The sequence below is a fragment of the Coturnix japonica genome, chromosome 2, assembly GCF_001577835.2.
Source record: "Coturnix japonica isolate 7356 chromosome 2, Coturnix japonica 2.1, whole genome shotgun sequence".
NCBI lineage: Eukaryota > Metazoa > Chordata > Aves > Galliformes > Phasianidae > Coturnix > Coturnix japonica.
Genome location: NC_029517.1, coordinates 6,670,159 through 6,694,116, shown reverse-complemented (window position 1 = coordinate 6,694,116; position 23,958 = coordinate 6,670,159). Strand labels below are relative to the sequence as shown.

The 23,958-nt window shown below is 39.6% G+C and overlaps 1 protein-coding gene and 1 long non-coding RNA gene across 6 annotated transcripts in view; one reads left to right on the top strand and one right to left on the bottom strand.

Moving 5' to 3' along the window:
- DPP6 (dipeptidyl peptidase like 6) overlaps positions 1 to 23,958 on the bottom strand; it is a 445,939-nt gene that overhangs the window by 92,728 nt on the left and 329,253 nt on the right. For all 5 annotated transcript variants that reach the window (XM_015852842.2, XM_015852845.2, XM_015852841.2 and 2 more), the window contains exons 4-6: positions 23,319 to 23,413; positions 21,125 to 21,199; positions 2,948 to 3,000 (exon numbers count right to left, since the gene is read on the bottom strand). In XM_015852842.2, the coding sequence (XP_015708328.1) occupies positions 2,948 to 3,000; positions 21,125 to 21,199; positions 23,319 to 23,413 (223 nt within the window). The remainder of the gene's footprint in view (positions 1 to 2,947; positions 3,001 to 21,124; positions 21,200 to 23,318; positions 23,414 to 23,958) is intronic.
- Positions 1,090 to 1,742, top strand: LOC107308757. Its single transcript, XR_001552897.2, has 2 exons — positions 1,090 to 1,201; positions 1,556 to 1,742. It is a non-coding gene; the product is annotated as an uncharacterized LOC107308757 (long non-coding RNA).

Sequence of the window (23,958 nt, the reverse complement as noted above, 5' to 3'; positions counted from 1 at the left end):
CTTTTCCAACCTTAATGGAGCCTATGATTCTACTAATGCTTTGCAGAAGAAGATGTTTACAATTTCCTCCTCCCCATATAAAATCAATGAGGTGTGGGAGTAACTGCTAAAGTCTCTTTGATCCCGATAAGCAGATATGCAAGCTACCATTGGTGTGCACTGTCTGGATGTGCTAACACTGTACTGAGACTGCATTCGAGGGGTCAGTTCTGATCCCTGCCACTCGGCTGGCTGTGCTCAGTGGGTAATGGCTCATTCAGAAAGAGCTGAGAGCTAGGAGGTCTGAGGAAATGCACAAGTTTTATGCTGGTTTTAGTGTTGAGAAAAGCAAACACAACACAGATGGCTTTTTCAGTCTGTTTGTTGCTTTGTTTATTTCCCTTTTCTAAAACTGTATTACTTCTGGCTGAAACTTGAAGTTAAAGACACAGGTACCCTGTGGGATACAAAGTTAGCTCTTGCCTAGAACCCTTAGTGCCAGATCAAGCTGTGGCAAGTTTGGGGTTATGAGAGGTGCTTTGCAAAAGGATTTATCAAGCAGACAGCTGTAAACAGTTATCAGCGGGTATCTAAGATAGAGAGGAACAGAGGGGATGGTACATATCGCCTGTGCAAGGGAGGATGAAAGGAGAGAGAAGAGTCTTGTTCCACTAGATGGCACCCGGGGCCAGCATCACTTTTTTGAGTGAGCAGGAGGAAAACCGGTGCCATGCAGGGAAGCAGAACTAAACTTGAAACTCCTCTTTGTGCCCCGAGTCCTCTGCCCAGCAAAATAGGAATGCAGATCTTGGCTTGTTTTCCCCGTGAAAGATGAAAACTTCAGGCCACAATAAACAGACAAACAAATCCAAAAGCACAAAGTGTACAGGTTGCTAACCTGAATCTATGCATTTGAAAGAAGGCTGGGATTACAACAACAAAAGCCAACAAAAAGAACATATATAATAGAATCATAGAATCGCTAAGTTGGAAAAGTCCTCCAAGATCATCAAGTCCAAACATCAACCCATCCTCACCATGCCCACTAACCATGTCCCTCAGTGCCACATCTCCATGTTTCTTGAGCACCTCCAGAACACCTAAGCATTATGACTTCACTACTTCCCTGGGCAACCTGAGCCAGTACTTCACCAAATCCACACAGAATCCCTGCAGGTTTATTTGCTCTCTCTTCTACCCCAGACTACTTTTCATCTTTCAGGTAAGATTCTCAGCGTGTATGTCACTGGCATATACCAGTTGTCTTGTAAAGTGCTAAACTGTGCTACTCCTTATATGGAGAGTTCCCTTACATGGCATCTCCTATGGGAAAATATTACAGTCCCACATCCTTTATATCCACATATGAGCTGAGGATGTAGTCAAATTGGCTTACAGAACACTCAGACACAGCCTGAATCAGGAGAGAAAGTGGAAGAATTAGAAATTTCCCTTTAAAAAGCAACTTGGGCTTACAGATTAATGTCAGGTGATTTTAAAAGTGATGTTTAAGATAAGATTAATTCACCTCCTTAATAGTTAGCCTCAGTTGAGATACACCTTTTGTTATTGGCAGGAGAAGGTCAAGGATGCTGCCTGGACTATGAATTTTGTTGTCACTGAAGAACCTGAGGCATCAAACTGAACTGCACTTTGTGCTTTGTCACTGCATTGGGTCCTGACCTCTTCAGTCCCACCCATCCATCAGACAATGTCCCCCTATTACATATGAAATATGCAATGAAGACATTTTCATTCCTTCATCCAACAGAGGCTCTACTTCCCAGTCAGTTGATGCACTTCATCACCTGCTACATCATCTCCACTCATTACACCTGCCCTTTCTCTTCTTGCAGAATCCTGAAATATATCTAAGATTTGTCCATTTGCCTGTGTGTTGATATGATGGAATCCCATTCCTAACCAATTGGGTTATTCCTTAAATAATCAGGAGGTGAAAATAACACACAAACCGAAGAGGTATATTTTAAGGGATAATCAGATAGGAATTATGGGGTAAACTCTAGACACATAAGAGGTGAGCTGCAGAGAGATGAGAATGGAGCTGAGGGTTATCTACAGTGTCATGGAGATAGAGCTGATTAAGAGGGATTTAAAAAACTGCCTCTAATCAATGATAAAGAAGGATCTCCTCAAGCTAGTTGATACCTATGTTAGTCATAATCAACCAACCTGATTGGTTTCTATAACAAAATGATCAGCTTGGTGGATGAGAAGGGAGCTGTGGCTATTATCTTCCTTGACTTCAGTAAGGCCTTTGACACTGTGCCCTGTAAGACCCACACTGAGAAGACAATGAAGTGTGGGCTGGATGAACAAACAGTGATGAGGATCAAAAACTGGCTGAACCGCCCAGCCCAGAGTAGTGGTCAGTGGCACAAAGTCTAGTTATAGGCCAGAAATGCATGGAGTACCCCAGGGATCACTACTGGGTCCAGTCTGAAATGATATACTTAAAAACCCAAAGGCTTGTGACTTCAGTGTAACTTTGAATGTAGTGGGATCCTGTAAACACACAGTGGCTCTATGTGCTCTCTTCTGGGATGCTAGAGAGAATGTCTGTGTCCAGGGAAACTGCTGAAAGAACTAAAACTGAAGGGTGATGCCACAGTTGTGGCTAAATTTAAGACACTGACACCCTTGGATAGATCCTCCAATAGTGCACTGGTGAGTGGCCAACCATGGTTCCCAGTCAGATGCCAACACATCTACATTCTGGCCAAAACCTTGAAAACTAGAGTGCGAAATTAATGTAGTCTGATGATCCAGGGCAGATGAGTATTTCTGCTTCCAGACTATGTCATCTTCTGTACAACATATAGCACAGCAGATGCTGCAGCTGAATGACAAACCTCTGCAAAGGGCTGTCATTGGGAAGCACTGGGCATGATTTCACAGAATTCTTAATGGATGAATTTTAATATGAAAACACCGAATAATTGCTTACCCATGAGGAATTCTGCTGAGGACATAATGCGCCGTATATGAATGCCGATACATCTACAAAATGAAATTAAGAAACAGAAGAGAAAAAAATAGATTAGTAATTGTCAGCTCTATTAATGGGGCTCTTTTTTCCTGAAAATAAATAAACGAAACCCATCATTTATGGCTAGGGAGCAGTTATTCAAAATCTGTAGTAGAAAAGAACAGTGCATTCATTCACCTAATACTGCTGTGTGTTCTTTTTGTCTTGCACTTCATTACAGTTTGGCAAATGGTACACATCCAGATGCTCAGTGTTGTTACCATGACTACTGGGTCTTTGATTGAACTGGGGGCACATGCTCTCCGTGAAGGCTAAATATAGAACAGTCATTAATGAGGACACCTTGGTCAGCTGGAGACAATCTCTCATTATAACTAAACACAACAGGGACATAATGCGTATTTCTCTTCTTTATTCTCGCATTAATAAAATGGGGAGTGACAGTGGGTGATCTCCGAGCAGGTTGTAGGACCAGAGTCAGCCAGCAAATTAAAGCTTATTGACTTTGGACACAGAACTGACCTCACGTTTATATGACCTGCTAAGTTGCATCTTCACATCCATTTACACTCTCTGGACCTTGGGGAGGAGCTCATCATTTTGTATGGCAAGCCATCTCAGTAGGGAGAGCTTATTACTTATTTAATAAGTAGCAAATAATAATGCCAGAGTCAAGGTCGGTGCTTTAAGAATTACTAAAATATTTTTTCTCTAGTGAAGTGAATTTTATTTATTTAATTTTATCTATTTATTTATTTTATTTATGCCAAGAAACCATCAGATGTCCTGGATGGTGCTGCAAGCCTCAGCAATGACCGTCCCAGGCACACTGCATAGCAAACAAGTATGCAGGACTTCCCAAAACTTGCATTGCACAGTGGCATCTATTTCTGGGGGCTTAACAGAGAGTCAGAGAAACGCCTGATATCTCATTCTGTAGACATGAAAACCAAGTTCTTCGTTATGATCTAAATCTTTACATTACTGCATAACCCATCCTGGAAAATAAAATAGAAAGATACATAAAAATCTACCACAGACTGTAGAAGTGACAAGAGAGGCTGACACCAGACTGATGTGACTCCATCTCTGCAATTCATTCATTTCCTTACAAGGATCAAGTTTCATCCAAAATCAAATCCCTTTTTTTCAGGCATGCTGATACATAAGGTCACCCCTAACAAGGTCAGTCTCTGACATGTTGTTATCAGGGAAGATCTAGGGGCACAAATGAATTCACTGCAAGATAAGATTGATTTCTGCACACGTCCTTTTCAGATTCACCTGTTGCAGGTAGCATCAAATAAATTACCATTATCTCATCTACAGCTAATCACATCAAACAGCTCTTGAAGCTTATAATGCTGAAAATGGAGACCTCACTGAAGCCTGTGGCCTCAGGTTTCATTTCAGCCTTGTTGAAATTCTAAATGTGCTATAATTCCTTAAAGAGAATGCACTGAAGGAGTAGATTTGTCCATAGAACAAGAAAACATGATCTAGAGGGACTTGGTATAATGGGCATAATGGTGAGAAGTCAACAATTGGACTACACAATCTTAGTGGTCTTTTCCAACCCTAGTGACTCTATGACAGCCATACAGGGTCATATGATGAATACTGATATGATCTGCAAGCATTTTTGCCAAGTTTCAAATAGTTTTATAGGCATGAGGAAATAGATTTGCATTCACTGATGTTCAGTAGTACACTGCCAATAAATACTGAGCAACATTTGTCTTCAAATATCCTGGAGGTTGAAGAATTCAGTATAAATATACAAAAAGTGAGATGGGTAGGGAGATGCAGAAGTCAGCCTCCAAAATAAGTATGAACAGAAAGCTTCAGAACAGGATGGAGAAATGTGGCAGGCTGGAGGGAAACAACCAGGGAATTTGTAAGAAAGCCATCTGCTGATGTTCCCACTTGTGGTATAGAGTCCCCACAGCTATGCTGGAGGGCTTAAAGCTGTCTCAGAGCCATCAGTGGAGACCACGGTAAAAGATTAATTACTTTTTTTTCTGGTTTTTGTTTGTTTTTCCTTCTTTGAGAAGATTTGGGAGCAGAGCAAAAAAAAAAAAGAGTTGCAGAAATCTCAAGGAATATCTTTATTTTCTGAATGTAATTTGTCATTCCTCTCTAGGGTCTTTGGCCAGACTCTAAAACATCTCCCATTAGCTGCCCTTATACCTTGTAGTGCTCAAAGGCTTCTGGTTCATTCACAGGAGCAGTCCTTCCTTGAATAAATCTTTGAAGTTGGTAGGTTTGCTCATGTAAACAACAGTGACTTGTGTGAGCAAAGACTTCATGATCCAATGTTTATCATCCTTTGAGTTCTTAAGGACATCAGCCCATTCAGTTCCAAAGTCCTTCTCATCCCAGTTATTTGAAATACCTTTGGAAAACGCACTGTGAGCAACCTCTCTATGCAGACAGGGAACCAGGAGGAACTATTTATTTCATATAAACTCTCTGGTTTTGAGGTTTAATCAACAATAATAGTGGTATTAACTCTTTCCATTCTTCCTGTCTGTCCAAGGGGTGTGGTATGACTTCATCACACTGATTTAACTATCTTAGCCCTAATTTTGGCTGCGTATCATAAGCACTCAGCTCGCTCCTCTCAGTAGAGGGGCACACTCAAAGGCTGCAGTTTTTGGCAATGTTTTGCTCTGAGGACCCTCTGTGCCAAGTTATCCTGCCAGCATAAGTCAGAATAGGTTTGAGACTGCTCTAAAGGGCCCTAGGTATCATAAAAACTGGGTCACAAAAACTTCTATGCCAGCGGTGATCAGTGAGTGCTGTAGAAGTCATTATACTAAAACCACAATGCCAGAAGCACTCTCCCACTGGGTATCTCAGCTCAGGTCACAGCACAGATCTTGCCTACTTTAAGTCTACCTTACCTGCTGCAACATGTGCATGTTTTTACTGAGGTCTGAGAGATGGCTCTGTCTGTTTTCCACTCTCGAATGCAGAAAAATGCAGGACTGATTATATACGAAAACACTTTGCTGTGAAGCCACTGACCTCATTCTACCCTATCAGCAAAAGAAACCTGGACCGGATCATTTGACAGTGGGAATGCAAATGTTGCAGCACGTACAGCAGCAGAGTGGAGTCCTCTTTTTCCTCACCACCAAATTCCAAAGTAACACATAAATTGTGGGTCCTGCAAGCCACAAAAATAAACTGGAAAATGTAATTTCTGTTGCACATCAGAGCAAAGTATGATGTGGATGGCAATGTCTCCTTGAAATCTCTTGTATGCTCTCCAAGGATACAGACTCTAGTCCAGCAGAGCTTACTCTACAGAAACTGGAAGTTGTTTCAAATACAATGGATTTAGTTTCATTCACTGTGACTATTCATTTACATTGCAATTAATAGCTCTTGTTCATGTCCCCAGTTGACTGTAGCAGCACTTGACGTAAGCCCAAAAAGACAGACAGGGCCCTTGTTACCCCTCACATCTCACCTGCTTTGTCATATGGCACAATCTACACACAGGGTCTTTACCTTCATTAATTTCTTTTTACGAGTTTGGCATTTTCATCATCATTTCCAACCTGCCACAGCCTGAGCAACTCATAAAGCATTTGGGTAAGCTTTTAGGTGGAAATATAGGATTTTTTATTTCTTTTTTAGAAATAAACTGTGAAATCCATTTCCATCATATGAAAAGGATATGCTGTCTAAAGAGGACATACCACCAGCAACAGAAAAAGAGGAAGAGTTTAGTTTGCACTTCCATCTTCTGTGCTGGCTTCTGTCATATGCTGTGGGCTGATGCTCTGCTAGCAACAACAATCTGCATTCATTGAAAGGCTTTTCTTTATGTCTGTATGACAAGGTGCTGAATCAGTGCAAACAAGAGGCATGTGCAGGCATGAAAAGGGCTGCTCGCCAAGATGGTTAGAAGCAAAGAAGGGAGGACTTAGATGAAAACTCCCCATATCAGCCAAACTCTTCCATCTTCCAACAGGCTGCTCTATCAAAATAATTCATTTAGGGTCTTCTTTCTCAGCATGTTCAACAGTTGGCTGATCTGAGGTAAAGCTCAGGGGGGCTGGCTGTGCTGATCTCATGATTATTAGTTACGTGATAAATACAGAAACAAAACATTCTTTCCGTTCTTTTTCTAAATGATTCCACAGAGCCAAGTGGTCTTTCATGCCCCAGTATTACTTAGCTCAAATTATTACCTAGAACATTCACAAAATATAATATAATTAAGATTTTTAAAAGGAACAGTCACAGAGCAGGCTAGAAATATAAAGCATATTGTAATGTTCAAAGGATTAACATCAAATGTGCAGAACTTTGTGTTTTCTTCACATTTTGAAATCAACTATTACATCTAAAACGTCATTACAGCACCCTTAAATAAAAATGATCTGTAGTCATAGAAATAATACTGTACAGCAGTTGCCTGAAGTGTGAGGAGAGCAAGAAGGCATTTTAACATAATTAATCATAAAACCCTCAGTAGTTATGTGGGTAAGAGGAAACTCTTTTTATTCTGTAACAATAAAGTGTATCTCCAAGTAATAGATCCCCTCAGGATGCTTAAGTGACCCAAATTGTCCTTATAATCAATTCCCTTTCATGCACAGCAGCAAGACAGTAAAAATACAGCATAAGTGGCTGGTGAAATGGGAACCACCAGATCCATTAGAAGAGTTTCCTACAAGGTGTCTCTCAAAAGACATTTGCTGTAAGTAATTATGAAGGCTGTTTTCCTACTTGTGCTATGAGCAGGAAATCCCCCAAATGCACATATGGAAATCAGCCCAGATGAATAATCCCAAATGTGCAAAACAACTGCTTACTACACCTTTTTAAACTGCCCTGGAACCCTATAAACCTGCAACTCACGCTGTGATGCAAGCTATACAGGTGAAAGCACGTTTGGCATTTGTCCCTTAACATTTATGCTATATTTCTTTATGGCACTCCATGGAGAATCGAAGCAGGTCACTGTATGTGTTCTGAGAAGTCTCTGTCATTTGGATGGAAATTAATATTAAATTTGCACTTAGTGAGTCATCATTTGCCTTCAATTTTATGAAAATGAAAAATCCTTCACGATGCTCCTGGTTTCGTTGGGTCTGTGCAACCTGAAAACAGATGTACCCATCTGTTGTGTTGAAAAATCTTCCATTTCAACTAATAGGCTGGACTTGCCCCCCAAATGGCTGAAAAGCAAAACCAAGCCCTACAACTGAGCACCAACTTCCTGGCAAGGATTTGTTCAAGTTATAATCTTTCAGGACTATGTTCAGGTGAAATTACATTTCTTCTTGATTCTCCCATGTAGTTGTGATTCAGAGCACAAAGGACTGGCTGTCTCTGGTTGAGTCACAGTTTGTGGGCAGGTAGGTAACAGCTTTTTTATTCTTTTTTACTCCTGGTGGAGACAAATCGGTCATCAGTATTTTACCCAGCTCAACTATTTTATTAAGATATTGCCACTATTTAACTGTTAATATGCACTCCACAGTAACCAACTTTGAATTAGTCTCTGAAAAGCCACAGTATCTATTCCTTTCGTGTCACTGTAATGAAAAAAATTATAAATCCACACCTGTATTTTGTGCCCTAGGCTTGATTATTTGCCAGAACCAAACAACACAATAAAGCCATATAATTTGAGGTCTTTTCAATGTTCTCACCTTCCGAATTCTCCATGATACTGACCTACCTTGGTTTTGTCTGAAACAGCAAACTCTTTTATGTTGTATCAGACTGTATTATCCCTTTATACTTGATCCCTACCCAAGCAATGGACGTCTAACACAGTCTCAAGCTGTGTGCCAGCCTGTTGATACAGTCTTCCAAGGAGCACTGCCCATTTCAATTTGTGCCTCTAATAAGTTAGGAATGCCATAATGAAATGCTATCCTCAAGTGTTTCCTGTGCATCAGTTCAGCCTCTAGCCAAACAACCCACAGCTGTTCCTAACACCTGCTTTAGGATGCTCTTACCCCTCCCCTACACTCCATCCAGATGATCAGCCCCACATGCAGTGTGGTCACAGCTGTAGGAAACACTCACTGTCAGCATTGTGCCACACCAGGGAGGTCTGAGGAACTTGGGTAAGAGCACAGATAGGGGAAATAGGTCTAGCAAGGAAGGGCAGTTAGAAAAATGGGTCTCTGGGGTCAACAGGCATACAGAGCATTTGGCAGGTGGTTGCCTTTGCTGTAATTGTCTCTCTTCCACAGGAACTAAAAGTGTCAAGATCAATACCTGGCAAATGCATGCATTATAGCAGTGAAAATGGAAATCCTTTCTGTTGGGAGGATCTCAATGCAGCAGCTTATTTATGTTTGTATAAAATGATACTGCCAACACCTAGCAACCAATGTCTCAAGGAGAACTGAGCAGTCAAAGTTTAATCACTGCTACATCACTGTGAACAAGGCACTGCTCCACTGCTACCCAATGGCATATAAAATCAAGAAACAGCAATTATCTCCAGAACTAGGAAGAAATTTTAGCAGTTGCTTTGGAAGAATGACACCGTCTATATAATGGATAAGGAGAGAGAGAATACGAGAGATCATCAGGAAAAACCTTTGCATGGCTTTATTTTTTTAAATCTTTCAGTGATTCATTCAGTTTTCTCTGAGGCTGCAGATTAAATCATTTCAACATGTGTCTGGAGGAGCCTAAGGCTCTAAGCCTGTCCTTGCTGTGTGCAGGATGATTGGAGCAGCTCTGCAGTACTCTGGATGGCCAGCCCTCCTGCCACCCATGCCGGAGAGGCTTCCCTGGAGCAGAATTGATCTCACATCAAGGTGACATCAGGAAGGAATGGCGTATTCATGCCACAGGGTATAGTTTTTCAGAAGCATTTGTCACCCAAACTCAAGCCATTTGTAATAGTGCTATGTTCTGCAGGCGACATGTGCAGTTAACATGTAAAATCTCTCCCACGGATGAGTGGGGTGTGTGTGCTGGGATTAGCTAATTTTCCATCTCCTGGCCCAAAGCTCTCTGAACCAGCTAACCCAAAGAATTACTCCTTCACAAACAGTATCATCTCTAGTGTGCAAGATAATCACAAATAAAATATGATGGCTGCATCCACTACAGAAATGGATGGATTGCAGTGCTGTAGGTTAATGCTGCTACTTCACACTCTACAAACTGATTATCTCTGTTATTTCATAATAATCATTCTTGATTAAAAGATATCCATCTGAATTACGTGTATGAGAGCCTTATTCTGCTGATGGTGCCAAAAGGGAATTTTGATGCCAGCTTTAGTATTTATCCCTCTGTGACATGGTGGAAGTAAAGTGGATGCTCTTTTTGTTACAAATGCAGCTCCAGAATCAACTTAGGCTGCAGGTATTAACATACAGCTCATGTGCCAGATCTCGCCCTTAGGAGAATGTTAATCCAATCTGCCAACTGCTGCTGCACTCTAATACAGCTCTGCCCTGCCAAGCAATTACAAAAACCTCCTTTTGCTCCCGAGCCACCTGTCCCTCACAGTGCTTTACTGGCACCAGCAGCACAAGCAGCCACTTGCAGTCCCTGGTTTAAAGGATGACTGCTCCATTTTCTACTGGTAAATAAAATGGCAGCTACAAAACACTCCGTAGTGTTTTTGCACCATCACTTGTGCACCATCACTTTGCAGCATCCCTTTGCACCTTCAGTTGTGCACCACCACTTTGCACCATCACTTGTGCACTCATTGCTGCTCTGCTTTAAGGCATCAGGGAGCATTTCCAATCAATTTTTAAGAGCTATGGGTGGGAGCTGTGAATAATGAATTCATTTTGTTTTTGATCCTTTTAAAAACTTCTATTGATATTCACATAACATGGTAGAAGCACCCAGGTTCCCCTCCTGCTTTACAATGGTCTTAGTGAAAGACTGGATGAACATTCTCCAAACATGGCAACTTGCTTATTTTGAAGTGCTGCTTAGAAACTTGGAAATGAGAATAAAATTATCGAGAACAAAGTTAATGCTGTGATTATGACATACTATGTAATACTTCTATCTAAGGAAAATACTTATTAACTAATAAATATAGAGGTACAAAAGTAGCCTACAACTACATAAACATTTTAGGACACAACAATTTTCAAAAACTAGCTAAACATAAAACCTTCAAGTCTGTACATTGCCCCACAAACACGCAACTGTGCTTCTCTTGAAATATCACTGGTTATAATACTGGTCTGAACTAGTCTAGACCTAGAATCTATCCAATTTGCTGTCTTGACTCTGAAAGTAGCTGAGTGCAGGGTCAGAAAGAAGTCTGTAGCTAGCATAGATGTGGTTGTCCTTCCCTATAACACTTCCTCAAGCTCGTGGCAGCTTGGAGCGGCTGTCATCCTTGAGGGCTGTCTCTGCCATTGAGTCTTCTAGTCATTCTTCCTGTTTTTGCACCTACAACCTCAAGTAGCAGACAACTGCCCCAAAACCATGCTTGCATTGTGACTCCTCCAATCATCCTCTGATGTTCATTTTAGCCTCAGGCCTACATCCCATAGAAAAGTACTTCCAAAGGCAGCCCAGGGATGCTAATGCAGCTGGGGAGTTTGTGTTGTTCACATCTATATTTATGTCATTGACTCTCATTTTTATTGACTTTGGAGGTACAAGTTGGGGGGCTGAAGGACAGTAGGATAAATCAGCGCTTATAAGGAAACATTAGATGCTGTCTTCTGTAAATGAAACATTTCTTGAGTTGGGCAGGCTGAATGTTGGGAGACACTAAATCCTTCTCTCTGTGGTGTTTACAATCCAAACTATGCATCTTTGTAGCAATTACATGAGAACCAAGACAGGAAAATGGGCTCAATATTTAATATATCTAATTGATATTTTTCACTTTTAAATAATTCAATTTAGTTATAGAGCACCAGAAGTTCTTTTATTAAAAACTTCTCCTAGCATATCAAAATTTCTTTCTTACTCTGGCAGTTGTGAGGGCGAATACTACAAAGAATTCAGCACTTTCACTGAAAGCTTTTATGACATTAATCAGCTTGGGGCAGTCTTAGAAGATGCAAAGAAAGAAATCCAAGACAAAGAAGATGTGACCTTCAAACTTCATCAGAGAGCAGAAGGGAAAGAGCACTGAAGTGGTTGAGAAAGGAGAATGAAAGCACTGAGGTATGTGCCAGGAACCTTGGTCCAAAAAAGCTTTCTCTTTTCAGTGAAAGATTCATTTTCCAGTTCCATATGAGATCAGAAGATTGTGAGCTGTATCTGGATGCATGCGTGGGTTTAATTCACCATAGGCAATATTTCTGTTTTCTGAGATAAGGCAAATCAACTGGAATCGTGTAAGAGACCTCTACAGCAGGGTATTCTGTGTGTCAACCTTGGCATCTGCAGACATCTTCAGAGGGGTCAATGGATGGTGGTGATGATGGGTATCCCTTCAGAAAGCGAGGGGAAAGGAAATCAGGTGGAAAGCAGTATAGAGCATCCCCATTTCCTTGCGTGCTGTGCATCTCTTCACATCAATGCCTCAACCAGCATCACCGTACTGGTACTTTTCCACACTTGCACACAAAAATGTGAGGATTCTTGATTTTAAAGACTCAAAAACTCTAGAATTAATTTCCTTTTCTAGGAAAATGCATTTCTTCTTCTTCTTCTTTATTTTCTCTATTTTTTTTTTCTTTCTTTCATGGAGGTAGTAGAAGAAAAATGCATAGAAATTCCCTGTTCCAAATCTGGGTCGTTAGCTGCCCAAGGAGGAATGATAATGATTGGTTTTAACATAGCTCCAATAAAAAACAGAGTTCTGCAGGCAGTTAAAGAGATAAAAGGCACTTGTTCAGCGTAAACACAGAGCTGGATTGCGGCATGTAACAGCTAAAAAAGAAAACATCTCCATCAAGAGATTTGCATTTCTGAGTGCAGAGTCTTCATTGGGGTGCCATGGATAGCAAGATCTGGTTTTCCAGAAGAGGGCACTAAATATATTTTCTTCCTATTCCACTGATTTAAAATAAATCAATTAGAGAGATCAGAAATCAGAAGGAACCGATCATAAACTCCTGCAGGCCACGACTGCTTCCTATGCACCTGCACAGATATCAGAATTAAATTCTTTCTGATTTTTGAATTCTGATGCCATTTTCCCATTTTGTATCCTATTCTTAACAAATCTCCTTCCTTAACATTTTAAAACATCTATCCGTAATTATCACAATGCAGTGTAAATTGGATTCATCCCTTAAAACTTAGGAAGCAAAATTAGGCTACAAATAGGAACTCACCCGTCTATAATTCTAAAGCTCCTAGATGTTGCAAGGAACCCAGCTCTTTTTTAATATCTATTTTTTCAGTAAGTTTTATGTAGCTGTATCTATTTCATTTCTGATAAAGCATGGAAGGTTCCCCCATCTTTCATTCAGATGGTATCCAATACAAACACAAGAAAGAAAACGGCATTGATATATCTGCTGTCTGTCTGAGTTTGACTATCTAGGAGACCTCGTACACTTACCTGTGCTTCATTCAAAAATAAATTTCAGGCTACTTTTAAGGTGCTTTGTGAATTTTGTTAGAGCATTATTCCCTGCTAGTCTGTCTGTTCAAGTCAGATCATCTACACACTCAGAATATGAACTAGAAGGAAAAATGTAAGATTGTTCCAGCATAGAAAAAAGTTGTTGTTCCAACATAGAAAAAGGTTGTTTTTGTGTTTTTTTTAAATCATGTTGTTTTCCTTTATTTATTTATTTATTTATTTATTTAATTTTCCCTTCTCTGTTTGATGAAAATCTTACTTACTAAAGGAAATATTTACAGAGGAAGACTGCTGATAGCCGATACCAACACATTACATATCCACGTACTCTTGCATGACAGGATAATTACTTCAGACTTTTGTTATTTTTCTCCTCTTCCCCGGAACACTGAATTTGCTTTCCAGTTCACTGATACATATCTGCGTCTGAATAAATGTAGGATACAGTTTGTTGGCCTCTGCTATATGAGCAGGACTTATTTTGAGTTATCATTTTGTACTCAGTCACATCTGTGCAATTTGTACTGAAGTCTGCCATCATAAATCATGAGGCTTAAAAGTCAGTCCTAACTCCATGCATTTATATTAGAAGAGAAGCAGTAGTTTAATCCCTTGTTTCTAGTAGGGAATAGTTAAAGCTCTGATTGCATGATCACACAATCACAGCATCATTAAAGCTGGAAACACTACTAAAATGTGTCAAATCATCAATCTACGGAACAGCTGAAGCCACCACACTCAGGTTTTAACGTTCTCCATTCCTTGCAGTCAGTATTTTGTTATAATGACGTTAAACAACACTAGCTAGAATAGAGACTCAGAAAGAAACCAATATTCTGTGCATTTTTACTGAAACCACTGCTAAACAGGGAGCATGTATTAGCAGAACTGGATTGTGGAGGCTGGGGATTGTACCTGTTGGGCAGAGCTTCGTCTGTCATTTATGACAAAAACATTACATCATATTTTATGAAAGTATTAAGATGATCATTTCATATACACCACATTTCTGCTGAAAATAATTCTCTGATAGGGGTGAACAACATAGCTACAAATCCCTAAACAGTTTTGTTGTTTGAAAGGACTACAAGACCACAAGAAACCATAGTGGCTACTTCTGATAAATGTAAATCCCCACTTTATACCTTCAAAATTGAGACGATTCCAATCCTATGGTACCTCGTGAGGATGCTGCAAAGAGAACCCAGTCCTTTCATTTAAGGAGTGAAAACATTCTTTCCCCAGATAATAAGTACAGGAAGCCTCCATCCACTCATTTTTCTTTTTACAATGACAAGTTCTTAATTCCTCTTGTCCCCACTGTGCAAGGAACTCAACTACCAAAATGTTCCTCTAATTCATGTAGGACTGCCCAGGCCGTCTCTTCCTCCTTATTTTAGCTGGATTTCTTCTCTTGCATTGGACTACACCACGTCAAAGGAAAAGGATTGTTTTTAAGAGCAAAGAACCATTTAGGCCACACAAAGGAACACATTTTCTGCTGGAGCTTTGTAGGGATTTGAAATGAACTGAAAGACTCCTCCAGAACTAATAGGATATAAGCTCGACCACTTTTCTTGCCCTCTGTGTCCAAAACTGGTGCTGACCACCCTTCTTCATGAGTGTTGGTTACTCTGTGGTTTCTCCTGAAAGGAGATACAAGATTAAACCTCTCACTAATTCGCATTCCATCCTTCTGTGCCTGCATCCAAAACTTTCTATTCCACGCACACTATGTATGAGAAATTGCACAGAGTGATCACTGGTGAGCAGTCAGACCAAACATTCGCACCACTTGATGATCTGTTTACTCAATTACAATGGGTATCCAACCCTCCCATGGTGAGAATTTATAATTTCTGAAGCATGTGCAGCAGAGAAAAACAAAAGATTTCTGATTGCAGTGGCTCAGCAGTCAAAGGCACAAATGAGGACACCTGAGCAGACACTGTTTGCACAATTCTCTAATAAATGCATAAATCCCTCCAGACCTGTGTGGCAAACCTCCCTGTCTCTTTCTGCAACATAAGACAATAAAATACTAATTAGGCTGAACCAAATGCTGATAGCAACACGCAACAGAAGAACCTGATACATCAGTATGTCTGACAGGGATATTGCTACCTGAACACAGATGCATCCCTTGGAAAATGTCCCGGTTGCTCAGATTTTGTTTATTTCCAGCTGTGGTTTATTTAATCCAAGGTGATTTCACAGCACTGGTGTTTTGAGTGAGCTGCACTCATCCAGGTCTGACAGTACAGAAAAGTAAATGGAAATGGAGAAATGATCTTCAGTCAACCTCCTCCAATGCCTCTGAAAATTGTCCTTTGTTTATCTTGTTGCTATTCAGCCCACATTGAAAATGACAGTTGAGGGAACTTATTCATGGTAGTTTGAGATTTGAAAAGATACGGAGTCTTTCACAAAAGCTATTTTAAGAAGAACATATTCATAATTAAAAGAAATCACAACACTCTCCATTTAACATAAACGAATACTTCCAAATTTTCTCAGATAGCTGCTGTTTCAGCTTCAAATCCAAAGTAAACCATCACCCAGAAAATTAACCTCATCTGTGTTCTTGAGACTTTCTTGTTAATACAATACTTCTGGACATAGAACTCTTAGCTTTTGTTATGTAAATGAGGCTGAAGCACTTCTTTGTCACTACAAACAGGATAAAAAGCCCATTGTTAAACAAGGATATTTGCTGTACTGATCTTGGTTTCTGAAGAAATGTGACTCCAAACGGAACAGAATCACAGTGCTGTAGGGGTTGGAAAGGACCTCTGGAGATCACCCAGTCCAACCACTGCTAAAGCAGTTCCATGCAATAGGTCGCACAGGAAAGTGTCCAGACAGGTCTTGGATACCTCCAGAGAAGGGCAATTCACAAGGAGCACAATGCTGCCCACCAGAACACACACACCCTTCTTCAAAGAGCTCCTTTCCAGCAGATCAGCCCCTAGCCCATACAGGTACATGTTATTCCTCCCCATGTGTTGGACCCTACAATTGCCCTTTCGGCTCTGGCTCCCTAGAATCACCAGGTGTAAACTCCACACTGGCATACTCATAAAAATGGCATGATTTCAGAAGTTGTGAGCATTTAATTTTAATATTAAACAATATCTGAAAGGTATTAGTAATATTTATTCTACAGGGATCAGTTGAAGACGTCAATTTTATGAAAAGACTCCAGGTTTAGCAAATCACTGAGTCCATGTAGTTCCACTAATTCACAAAGAACCTATTGACTACAGCCCCCCAGTGAATCGAGGAAAGATACTTTGCCTGAAGATGTGCACAAGAATACATACGCACAGATTGAACTACAGAAGAACATTTTAACTAACAGAAGTTTTACATACCGAGGACTGTTGTTTTTTTCTCCTTTAAGTTAAGAACAGCAGCAACGGAGTTTATGTTACTAATGGCTAACATTCTCATGAGTAAACAGGGTTACAGTGCATTAGGCTTGGAAATGTCAATGACTTGGGAAACTAGATTTAGCCACCAGCCTTCGATAATGTTCAGCACTGCCCATATATTGTGCAGCTTTGCAATTGAGAAAGAGCCTTTTGGTTTATGAGCAACAAAGATTCAACTCTGCATGTATATAGGAAGAAAAAAAAAAAAAAAAAGGAGTACAAAAATGAAAATTATAAGCTTTTCTGATCAAAACTCTCCAGAAATTCTACTAGTTTATGCAGTTATCAAAAATGATACAAACTGCTAACACGACCATCTTGACACGACCATCTTGATTTTATGGAACTGTTCTAAATGTGCTGACTTTACCTAGTGCAAACACTGCACCCTTTTGCTGTTTCTGAAAACGATGTTGGGTTGGAATGGAGAATAAATATAAATTATATTCATTGCCACAGAAGGTAAACAGGTGTAAACAGCTCTATTTCTAGCACTGGTAAATGTTTCAATTAAGTAATAAATTTTCAGAGCTAAAATATTAGTATTACTGATGATAACGATGACAGTATCTAATTTTCAGAGGCATATTTATCATAATAATAGTGCTCACCTAACTCAAAATGATGTTTGGAGCAGTCATTAATATTTATACCTAATGGTGTTTTGGAAATAAAAAGTATTATATAATTTTAATTTTTACGTGCTTAATTAAAGCAATGATGAGACTGTAATTGGAGTGACAACCACATTTGGACTAATACTAAAAAGTATGACAACTATAATAATATGCTACATTTGAAAAATAACTGTTGTTTTGTTCCTTCATTAACTCAGTACAAAATCTAGGGTTTGGGATAGGTCTTACGAGGTGCCACCTCTCTCAGCTCTCTGCTCTCTCTTATCTGTTCTTCCAAAACCCATCCAAATTCTCCATCCAAGCAGAGACCTCTTTAACAAAGCAAAATTCAGTTGTGTCTTAAATCCTCAGCAGGATAATTGCCTCTGGCTCTGGAACTACAATGAATCTCTGCCTAAAGCACCAACCAAAAAGCAACACCGCCAATCACTTGTAAGTCATCATGATGCCCATAACAATACGCGGGATGGAAGGAAATACGAAGCTCATCACAGAAGCTATTCTAAAAAAAATGTAGTTGCACCCTCTTTAATTATAATGATGATTAATTCTTTGCAGCCTTCAGCATTACAAAAATGCATTCCTTTAACTTGAAAATAGGCAATAGCGTCTGTTGTATCAGCTACGAAAGTCTTGAAGCCCTAATTGCTGTTGTTCTGAAGACTTAACAATTTGGTGCGCATTAATCAGTCAGATTAAGCCACATTTCTTGTACGTAATTGCTCTTAACTAGTTCACACACAGACTGGTAAATCGGAAAAGAAGAATGAACAGCTTTAAGAAGAATGTGGGCCACTTTAATCCCTCTCCTGCACTATGACGACAGCTATTCATAACAAAGTCAATTAAATATTCTCTATTTAAAGTCTCACTGTGTCACTCAAGAAAATCACTTTTCTTCTCATTTACTTATCTCTGCTATTTTTATCACCATTACGCAACACACGGGTTGCACTACCACAGAAATCTACTTGGGTCCATGGCTGGTGGTTTTCTCCTGGCACCAGGTTCCAGATGGTACAGCTATGGCCCACTCTGCTAGGATGCTATGGGTCAGTCTTAATTTACTTACATGGAATTACTGAGCAATGTGGGCACAGCCCCCCTATGCATTTTAGTGAATGACAATTTGAAATCAGTTTCACCACAGATGAATTTATTCCCCAGTTCTTTCCCAAAACTTCACCCTGTAGCTTCATTTGCAGGCTGCAGCTTGTTTTAGTGTAAGGAAACAAGAACAAGACAAAGATTTGTCTTGTTTCAAAGACAAAGAAGCCTGGCATCTTTCCTATGACCTTTCAAAACAAACCTGTGGTCAGGGTGGGAAAAGCTCCCTATTAGCACAAGGCTTAGGCAGAATACTGCTGCCTGAAAGACTGGAGTTCCAGAAATAGAAGCAATGGAAAAACGAGATGAGCAGCTTGTCTGGCCACAATGCACCCACAGCAGCCCCACAGCTATCTGCCAAGCAACCTCCTCATACAAGGCCCGCTCTGAAAGTAATGCTTTCTATTTTATGATATTGGCCCATGATGTCACAGGCAGATGCTGATGGTATGGCAGCAAAAGCACAGTGAGGCAGTGAGTGGTGCATTTCAGCAGTGGTAACAGCAGTGTGAAAGACAAGCCATGTTCCAGTCAGCCATGAACAGCCATCCCAACACAAAACGAACAGCATCTTGATCAGCTCATCAACATGAATTTGCTAAGGGTGATGACTACGTTGAAAAGGAGTGTTTTGTAGCTGAGAATTTGCTCTATCAATCAGTGTTATTGTATTCTTTGCAGCTATTGCAGTTTCCATGGAAATAAACAGCAACTTATGTATTATGTATACTAAGATATCATGCATACATGTAGATGCAGCTTAAATGTACTGTGTAAAGATGGTCATAGTATCCTACCACCACAATTTCTATCACAAATCCGAAAGGCAACATCATACAAGCCTCTATGAAAACTAACTCTATCCCAGCTAAAAGCCTGGCAAACTTATACTCACAAGCATACAAAAGGTAGCAAATCAGTCTTGTAACTGAAGAAAAATAAAGCAATATTTTCAGACATCATTAATAAAAAATAAATATGCACAATAGGCTCAAGGAGTTTCTTTTTGAACGTATTTGTAGAATTAAACTTCAAAGAAACGTCCTTTGACAACATATATCCTGAAATTTCCTTCTGACTTTGCAACAAGGACAACTGCCCCAAGGCTTTGCTTATCAATTTCTTGTGCTGCTGAAAACAGCCTAATTTGAATTTTGGCCAAGAACACATTTTGAAATATAGAAAATGTGAAAAGCTTGATCATGATTATATAGCCATAGTCTGCATATCAAGAGAGAAGAGAGATGAGTAAATAACTTAGCAGTTATCCTAACTTTAATAAATACGAAGAACCACCCAATATGGCTTACTAACTATCTATTAGTACACTTCTTCATAAGCATGGATCTTAAAGGGGAAATCTGCTTCCCAAAGTTCCCCTTCCCACCTTGGGCTTTCCTTTCCCAAGGAAAGGTTTATGACTTATTCTTGAAGTTTACAATACAGTTTCATTTGACCTTTTCCTAGTATGGGTATGGTTCTCCCAACTATTACACTACTGTGAGTCAGGAATAACCCCAATGATGACAGCAGAGAAATCAGATGAGCAACAGGGTGACAAACTCTACTACCCCAAGGACCCACAAATTTCCTTTGGTTAGCAGCTCCAACCAGATTTATGGCATGGAAAAGGACTCACAGTTGCTAGTGAATGAATTATTTTCGTTTTGACGAATTGGTGCATTCTTAAATTATGGAAACAGAATGTATGGGGCTTTCAGTTTATCCAAGTGATACAGCATAGCCATCATTCATATTATTTTTACACCAGCAGAATTTTAAAGGAAAATAAATATTATTCAATGCCTCAGAACTGCTTCACTTGCGCCTGGTGCTTCAGTTATGTAAAAATGACTCATTATACTTTTCTCTTTTGAAGTTTGGTAGAAAAGAATTACCCTCATCTGAAACTCAGAAGTAACGCAATGGTGATTTCTTACAAATGATTTATACCAAAACCTCTGAAGAAAAGGATTTATAACCGAAGTGATAGCTCAGCTCTAACTGCAGCACTGGGAACGGTGACACCATAATTAATGTATTATTTCAGTTGTGGGAGACACTGACAGTTGCTTTTCGTTCTTGGGAAGAAATTTATAGTGTGACTGAAAAAAAATTACACAGAAGAGGAACAGAAATCCTCGTAGCAAAGACGTGTCCTTACAACTCTCCTCCCAAAGCCTATAAAGCTCTGTCAGTGACAGCATTTTCTCTATGCTGTAATTTATACCTTTCTCCTCTACTAGATGGCAGTGTGACATGCTTTCAGGATATCCAAGTGAGAGGTTTCCATTCTTTGTTTCATTGGAAGCAATTAATTGAAAATACCATCTTACCAGCACAGACTTGGAGAAAAAAAAAATAATTAGGAAAAGAAATAAATTAAAAGAACAGAGGCTACCAATGGCTTTGTGATCTGAAATTACATCTTTTTACTTACTGGTTCAACATCAAAAGCAAAAAGTGCATATTCTCGGTCAGGTGACACTTCATATCGAACAGCCTTTAAGGAGACCTAGAAAATAAACCAGACATTGAAATTGCTTTTTATTCTCAATTTTAAAGCAGTCCTTATATAGATGAAGGTTACTGCCAGACTAAGCATCTTGAAAAATAACCTTTGATCTCTCTTAAATAAATAGACAAATAAATATAATTATGCAGGCAAATGTATGTTTCCATGAAAGATAACCACACTGTGATGCAGACCAGGCAGTCACCTCAGGAAAGTTTTCCTTCCAAGTCCATTGCACAGAGGTTGGTGGACAGCAGGTAGAGGAAAAAACGTGGTAAACAACTTAATTTCCTCATTCCCTGCAGTGGTGCTGGAGGTTGCAAGCAGTAAATACCTGTCAGAACAAATTAATAGTAAGAAGACACCACTGCCTATCCCAGTTTAGACAGTACTGAAGAATCCCAATGCCATTTTCCCCAGTCAAGAAAGTTCTCGGTATGATGTGGTGATTCAGCTTTCCTTGTGCACTCTGATATGAACTCTGTAAAATGCTGCACTGCAAGTCTTGCTAATGAGAATAGATGCCAGAATATCTCAGACTTGTCAGGAATTCTTCTTGCTGCACTTAAGATTTGTGTAGTGTAAACATCCTTTCTCCTTTCCAGTGTGCTTCACAACATACAGTGCCAATACGCATGGCACCAAAGAGAAGTGCTGTGAATACACCCCTCATCCATTGTCCTTTAAAGCTCTTAAATCCTGTCCCCTCACCTAATAAACTGATTTCAACTCACTGAGATATCCTCTGGTAGCAGAATGGAAGGGGGAAGTAGGACTTTAGGGGAATGTACAGCACCCCATGAAAAGAGACCTCCCCAGCATCAGCAGAGTGGAGGAGGAATGAGGTGGGACAATACCAAAGGCAGAGAGGACCAACACTTCAAGTGATGGTCTGCTAGGTTAACAAAAAAAAAATGAAAGAGAAAAAGAACAGAACAGCAGAAGAAAGGGGTTATATTCTCTTTGCTTGCTTTGCTTGCATGATGTAGCAAAGAGTGCAAGTTAAATGGCAGCATGTGAAGTTTAAGGTTGAGTGCTGCAGTAATAATTTGGTGATGAATTCCTTGTCTCATTAAAACAAAACAAAACTGTACTTTAGCCTATGCTCTATAATAAGTCTATAATATATATATAAGTCTACTCTATGTGAGTCACATACTCAGGTTTACTGCAAAATAAAGCCAACCCAGAATCCAGTTTTAAAATTCTCTTGATTTACTTCTATGCTTTGAGACCAATTCAAGTCTGTGGTTTCCAAGACTGTTTTCTAGAGACCTTGGCTCATTAATAGTCTGTTGGCTATTTTCTACTTCTGGACTTTTGAAATGATATTCCATCAAAACCAAACCAAACAATGAATAAACCCTTACGCTGACTAAAATCTGAGGGAAGTGATGCAATTTTACCAGGACAACAATGATTTATACCTCACGACTGCAAAGAACATAAGAATATTTAACCTCAGTAAAATCAGTTTTTTAAGGAAATTTTGAGAACACTCCGATGTTTAATATTCTAAAACAAAGCTGACTTCATCTGCTAACAAAAAATGATACTTCCTAAACAACTCACTGTTTTAGCTGTGAATTTGTTTTATTTCCATTCATTTTCATAGCAGCCTACTAACTTCTCCCCCCAGTAATTTCTTGGGGTCTCTCTCTTATGCAAGCCATTTCAACTAATCGCCACTATTCATTAAGATGGCTGAAATGACGTTACAACCATTTTGCAAGAAAAATCAGTAAATCCACAAATTAAAAACATAAGCATTTACATGAAGTAACATGGAGAATGCTACCAACAGACGGTACATAGTATCAACTGGTTTTCACTATTCAGCATGCAAAGACTAGAATTATGTACCTTCCAATTATACGTGATGTGCAAGACTAACTTCAAACACCTATATGATACTTCCTTTCATATGAAAGAAACTGAGTTTGCAGTATAATAATGAAAGCAGGAGCTGAATTTCAAATTATCAGCTGCGGCTTAGCTCACAGCATTACCAGCATATGGTTTCTCTTTGACAGCACAGGGTTGAAACCCAAGTCGTTCTCTGTTTCTCTGATCCAACTGCAAGAAAACTGAACTTATGCTCATTATAGAAAATACTTACAATTTTTTTGTTTTCTATTAATACCGTTGAATTGTTGGTTTCAACATTCCTCAGAATCACTGTGCCATTCTGGTTTCTATAAATGAATTCATGATCTGCAAGGAGAAAAAGAAAATATCATTAAGGAGGTTTGAAATGGTCAGTTTATGTAAAACCCAACAACGCACTTGATTCAAAAGGACTTCTAGGAGCCTTTCTGTAAAGAGCACAGCTTTCCTAATTCAGCCATTGCTTTAACATTAAGGTGGCATCCAGGGTACCCATCAAACTGCTAGTTGTAATGTCATATTGTTAGTGTAGAAAAACAAAATCAGAAAATATTCTTGCACTGAAAGGCTTCCGCGATCCTTAATATCCATGGGCGTTCATTAGGTCAGATGCCTAGAAAGTCCCTGACAGCTAAAGGCAACACACTTTTTGACTCAGCATATTTTTGAAGCTAGTACTGTACAGATCTTCTGACTCTGCTGCTTGTCCTAATACCAGAAGGAGATACATGGAATGAAATGGCTATTTTCACATGCAACATGACAAATCACCTTGCTCTCGTTGTACTTTGGGACTACCCCAGCACTCAGGATGTCTGAACAAGGACGAGAATCCTGCAGCAGGAGCAGCTCAGGCAGTCTCCAGCTCTGAG